We start from the raw sequence: 5,395 nt of genomic DNA on the forward strand, positions 1-5,395 counted from the left end.
TGTTGAGCATCATAGTTAATTGAAAAGCAATTGGAAATCGATTCATATACAAGTGTGTCATGTGTGAAGAACGAACCTCTAACTAATCCATCCATCATCTCATTTCTTAAATTCGTTTTACAATCTGTCTAATTTTATAAGTTGTTTGTTTGTTTGTTTCAAATTCATCAAAACTAAAACCCCCCTTTTACTTTCTTGTTTCAAAGTGTTAAAATCTATTTTGTTTGTGTTTTAGAGTGTTTTGAGTCAAGTCAAAAACCAAATTTCGTCCAAAGTTGTGTTAGAGTCAGAAACTGCCTAGTCTTTGTTTTTAGGCAGTTTTGAGTGTTTTTAAGTTGTTTTGAGTCTTTAGAATCTGTTTTGAGTCCCTTGAGTCTATTCAAACGTTTTTAATTTATTTTTATGTTTTTGAGTAAGTTTAGAGGTTTTAGCAAGCCCTCCTAATCCCCGGTTTAAGAACGATCCCTACTTATACATATACTACAATTGTTAAAAGAGGGTTTAATTTGAGTGCTTAACTTTCATCGCATCAAATTTTGGCGCCGTTGCCGGGGATTAGCAACTTTGCTAATCCCTCGTTGTTTCTTTTTATTTATTTTTGTGTGTTTTTATTTTAGTTTGCTGATTGGGTTTATTTCTTATTTTCAGGTACTAGTTTATGACTCGTAGTTCTCAACATATTAGTGCAAACATCTTGGAGTTCGACGGCGATTTTGAAAGAACTTTGAGAAGAAAGAAGAGGCATCCAGAACCTAGTGAACCTAGTTCAAATCAGAGGCCGAATCTGAATTTGAAGAAAAAGAAAAAGAAGTCATGGCAGCGAACAATCGTACAATCAAAGAACTCTCGGCCTCGGGGTTGGCAAATGCCGCACCCCTTTGCATTCAATACCCTATGGCTGCTCAAGGCAAGACCAATGAGTTCGAATTGAAGTCAAGCTTGTTGCATCACATTCCTAAATACCATGGGCTGTCCATGGAAGATCCAAACAAGCATCTTAAAGAGTTCGAAGTGGTTTGTTCGAGCATGACTCCCATCAATGTCGATGGGAACATTTTGATGATGAAGGCATTTCCATTCTCTCTTTTGGAAAGGGCTAAAGATTGGCTTTATGAGTTAGCACCCGGAACGGTCACGTCTTGGGAAAGCATGAAGAGGGCGTTTTTAGAGAAGTTTTTCCCCACTTCGAGAGTCATTCTCTTGAGGAAGAAGATTAGTGGGATTCAACAAAATCAAGGTGAATCGTTTCCCACATATTATGAACGTTATAAAACTCTTGTTGCTTCATGTCCACAGCACCAAATGAAGGAGGAGCTGCTTATTCAATACTTCTACGAAGGACTCCTCCTCATTAAACGTCAAATGCTAGATGCATCGGCGGGTGGTGCGTTGGTTGACATGACTCCGGTGGCTGCCAAGACTTTAATTGCAAATCGAGCACACAATGCACAACAATATGAGGGTGTGGGACAAAGAGAAGGCCCACGGCAACATAGTGTGAATGAGGTAAATGCAATTTCTGAAATTCAATCATAACTTGCTAATCTTACCTCTCTTGTATCTCAGGTTGTAATTGGGTCAAAACCACAAGAAAATCAAGTTTGCACCGTGTGCTCCATCCGAGAAATGCCCTCAGTTGATCGAGAATGGTGGATGGGAATCTGCCAATGCTATTGGATTCCTAGGCCAAAATAAAACCAGATACGATCCATACTCGAACACATACAACCCCGGATGGAGAGATCACCCTAATATGAAGTGGAGAGAGCCCCAACAACCTGCACAACAAGGGGGATTTAGGCAAAACCCCCCTGGGTTCCCACGGCCATATCAACAAAATCAACCACCCTCGGCCCAACCGAGAACAAGTTCGCCCATGGATAATGATCAACTTGTTCAATTGCTAACCAATGTGGCGCAGGGCATGCAAAATCAAGCCAAGGAGGTGGAAGATTTGAAAAAACAAATGGGACAAATGGCTGAATTCATAGGGCAATTCAGTAGAGAACAAGGCAAGTTACCAAGTTCAACAAATGTGAATCCAAAGGGCGGATTCGAATCCGCCAAAGCTATCATGTTGCGTAGTGGAAAAGAAGTTGGAAGTGAGTCCGACACTCCTAAATCTGCCCAAAAAGAGGATGAAAAGCTGCAAAATGAGGAGGGGAGCACTAGCACACCCACGGAAAGAGTGAATCAACCGTTGCCCCAGGCCCTTATCATTCCTAAATCGGCCAAACAAGGTAAGTTGAGTTCAAATTCACTTAATACTAATCTGACTCATGTTCATTTTCCTCGTAGGTTCATGCAATCGAAGAAGGATGAGAGTGAGAAGGACATTCTTGAAACATTCCGGAAAGTGCAAGTAAACATTCCATTCCTTGAGGCAATTAAACAAGTCCCGAAATATGCCAAATTTCTCAAAGAGTTATGCACAACCAAGAGAAGAATGTCGAACAAAGAGGTATTTAAAGTAAGTGAAAATGTTTCAGCCGTATTGCAACGTAAACTGCCCACTAAATGCAAAGGCCCCGGAAGTTTTACGATTCCCTGTGTGATTGGCAATACTCGATTTGAAAATGTAATGCTAGATTTAGGTGCATCTATAAATGTCATGCCTTACTCTATATATGCATCTATGAACTTAGGTGAATTGAAAAAGGATGGTGTGATTATACAATTGGCTGATCATTCTAACGCATACCCAAAAGGTGTTTTGGATGATGTTTTAGTACAGGTGAACCATTTGATATTTCCGGCTGATTTTTATGTTTGAGACATGGAAGATTAAGTCCATTCCACCTCTTTGCCGATTCTTCTTGGTAGGCCATTCATGAAGACAGCCCGTACAAAGATTGATGTATACAAAGGAACTTTGACGATGGAATTTGATGGGGAAGTTATCAATTTTAATATTTCTGAAACTATGAGATATCCCGTTGATGATCACTCTTGCTTTTCTATTGATGTTATTGATTCTTTGACGCAGGAGTATCTTGAGGAATTGAACGAGGATGCCCTTGAAATAGCCATTACGAAGGGCATAGAACTAAAAAACCAAGAACTTGGGGCAATGCAAACCCACGGCCAAATTGGGGAGCCCAATGTCGTGCCCTTTAATGAGGAAGTTGTGGAGGTTGTGGCTGCCCTTGAGTCGCTTCCACGAAAATATGGTAAGGTTCCGCTCTCAATTTCAAGTTCAGTTTCTACTAAGATGTTACCTTCTGTTGATCATGCACCTACTCTTGAACTTAAGCCGTTGCCGGACCATTTGAAATATGTGTTTTTGGGAGATGATGAGACATTGCCCGTCATTGTTTCTTCAAGTCTCACGACACATGAGGAAGAAAAGCTTGTGAGAGTGTTACGAGAGCACAAAACAGCCATGGGGTGGACCTTGGCCGACATTAGGGGAATTAGCCCCACCACTTGCATGCACCGTATACTTCTTGAGGAGGGGACTAAACCATCCCGAGAAGCTCAACGCCGTCTCAACCCTCTTATGATGGAAGTTGTGAAGAAGGAAATAATCAAGCTCTTAGATTGTGGCGTGATCTATCCTATCTCCGATAGCCATTGGGTTTCACCAGTTCAAGTTGTTCCCAAGAAGTCTGGAGTTACTGTTGTCAAGAATGATGAGAACGAGTTGGTACCTACACGAATTCAAACCGGATGGCGTGTTTGTATTGATTATAGGAAGCTAAACGCTACAACGAGGAAAGATCACTTTCCTTTGCCATTCATCGACCAAATGCTTGAAAGGTTAGCCGGTCATGCTTTTTATTGTTTTCTTGATCGATATTCTGGATATAACCAAATTGTGATAGCACCAGATGACCAAGAGAAGACCACATTCACATGTCCCTTTGGAACTTTTGCCTATCGTCGCATGCCATTCGGCCTATGTAACGCACCTGCCACTTTCCAAAGGTGTATGGTAAGTATATTCTCCGATTATGTTGAGAAGATAATTGAGGTATTTATGGATGATTTCAGTGTATTTGGGCAGTCTTTTGATAATTGTTTGGATAATCTGACCTTGATCTTGAAACGATGTGTTAAAACTAACCTTGTGTTGAATTGGGAAAAATGCCACTTTATGGTTAAACAAGGTATAGTTTTAGGCCATATTGTTTCAGAAAAAGGAATTGAAGTAGATAAATCAAAAATAGACCGTGTACGTCACTTACCCTCTCCTACTTCGGTTAGAGAGGTTCGTTTGTTTCTTGGCCATGCAGGGTTCTACAGGCGTTTCATCAAGGATTTTTCCAAAATATCCAACCCCCTTTGCCGATTGCTTCAAAAAGATGTGCCCTTCCAGTTTGATGAGGAGTGTGAATCAGCATTCAAGCAGCTCAAAGAGAAGCTCACTTCAGCCCCTATCATTGTTCCTCTCGATTGGAGCCTTCCTTTCGAGCTTATGTGCGATGCATCCGACTATGCATTAGGTGCTGTTTTGGGGCAAAGAAAAGACAAGCAGCCGCATGTTATATACTATGCCTCTCGGACTCTCAATGATGCCCAATTGAACTACTCCACAACGGAAAAAGAACTTCTAGCTGTTGTCTTTGCTTTAGATAAATTTCGATCTTACTTAATTGGAACTAAAGTGATTGTTTATACTAATCATGCAGCTTTAAAGTACTTACTAACGAAGAAGGAAGCAAAACCGAGGCTCATTCGTTGGATGCTTCTTCTTCAAGAGTTTGACATCGAAATCCGAGACAAGAAAGGAAGCGAGAATGTGGTGGTTGACCACTTGAGCTGAATGGTCCATGAGGAGCATGAGCATAACGTGCCTATCCCTGAAACTTTCCCCGATGAGCAGCTGCTGTCCATTGAGGTAAGTGAACCATGGTATGCCGATCTAGTGAATTACATAGTGTCTAAACAAGTTCCTAGCACTCTCACCAAGCACCAATGTGATAAACTTCGAAAAGATGCACGTTTCTATGTTTGGGATGATCCCTATTTGTGGAAGTATTGCTCTGATCAGATTTTGCGTAGATGTATGCATGATTGTGAATTTCTTTCGATTCTAAGATTTTGTCATACTTATGCTTGTGGTGGACATTTTGGCACTCAAAGAACGGCATTAAAGGTTCTTGAATGTGGATTTTATTGGCCCACGTTATTTAAAGATGCTAGAACTTATTGTCTAACGTGTGATCGGTGCCAAAGAATGGGAAACATAGGTACCAAGGATCAAATGCCGCAGCAACCCCTATCATTTGTTGAAATTTTTGACGTTTGGGGTATTGATTTCATGGGTCCTTTCCCTCCATCTTATGGTTTCACTTATATCTTGCTAGCTGTTGATTACGTTTCAAAATGGGTGGAAGCAAAAGCCACTCATACTAACGATTATAAGGTTGTTGCAGATTTTGTGAAAACTAAC

The 5,395-nt window shown here is 40.8% G+C and overlaps 1 protein-coding gene across 1 annotated transcript; it reads left to right on the forward strand.

Annotated features, from left to right (window-relative positions):
• The first annotated feature begins 894 nt into the window (after positions 1-894).
• On the forward strand, positions 895-4,765 carry LOC139189826 (uncharacterized). The gene is made up of 6 exons (XM_070809058.1): positions 895-1,014; positions 1,297-1,506; positions 1,922-2,240; positions 2,589-2,734; positions 2,987-4,109; positions 4,236-4,765. The coding sequence occupies exons 1-6, from the start codon at positions 895-897 to the stop codon at positions 4,763-4,765; spliced, it is 2,448 nt and encodes an 815-aa protein (XP_070665159.1).
• Positions 4,766-5,395: the final 630 nt, after the last annotated feature.

This window comes from Malus domestica, chromosome 12, assembly GCF_042453785.1.
Source record: "Malus domestica chromosome 12, GDT2T_hap1".
Lineage (NCBI taxonomy): Eukaryota > Viridiplantae > Streptophyta > Magnoliopsida > Rosales > Rosaceae > Malus > Malus domestica.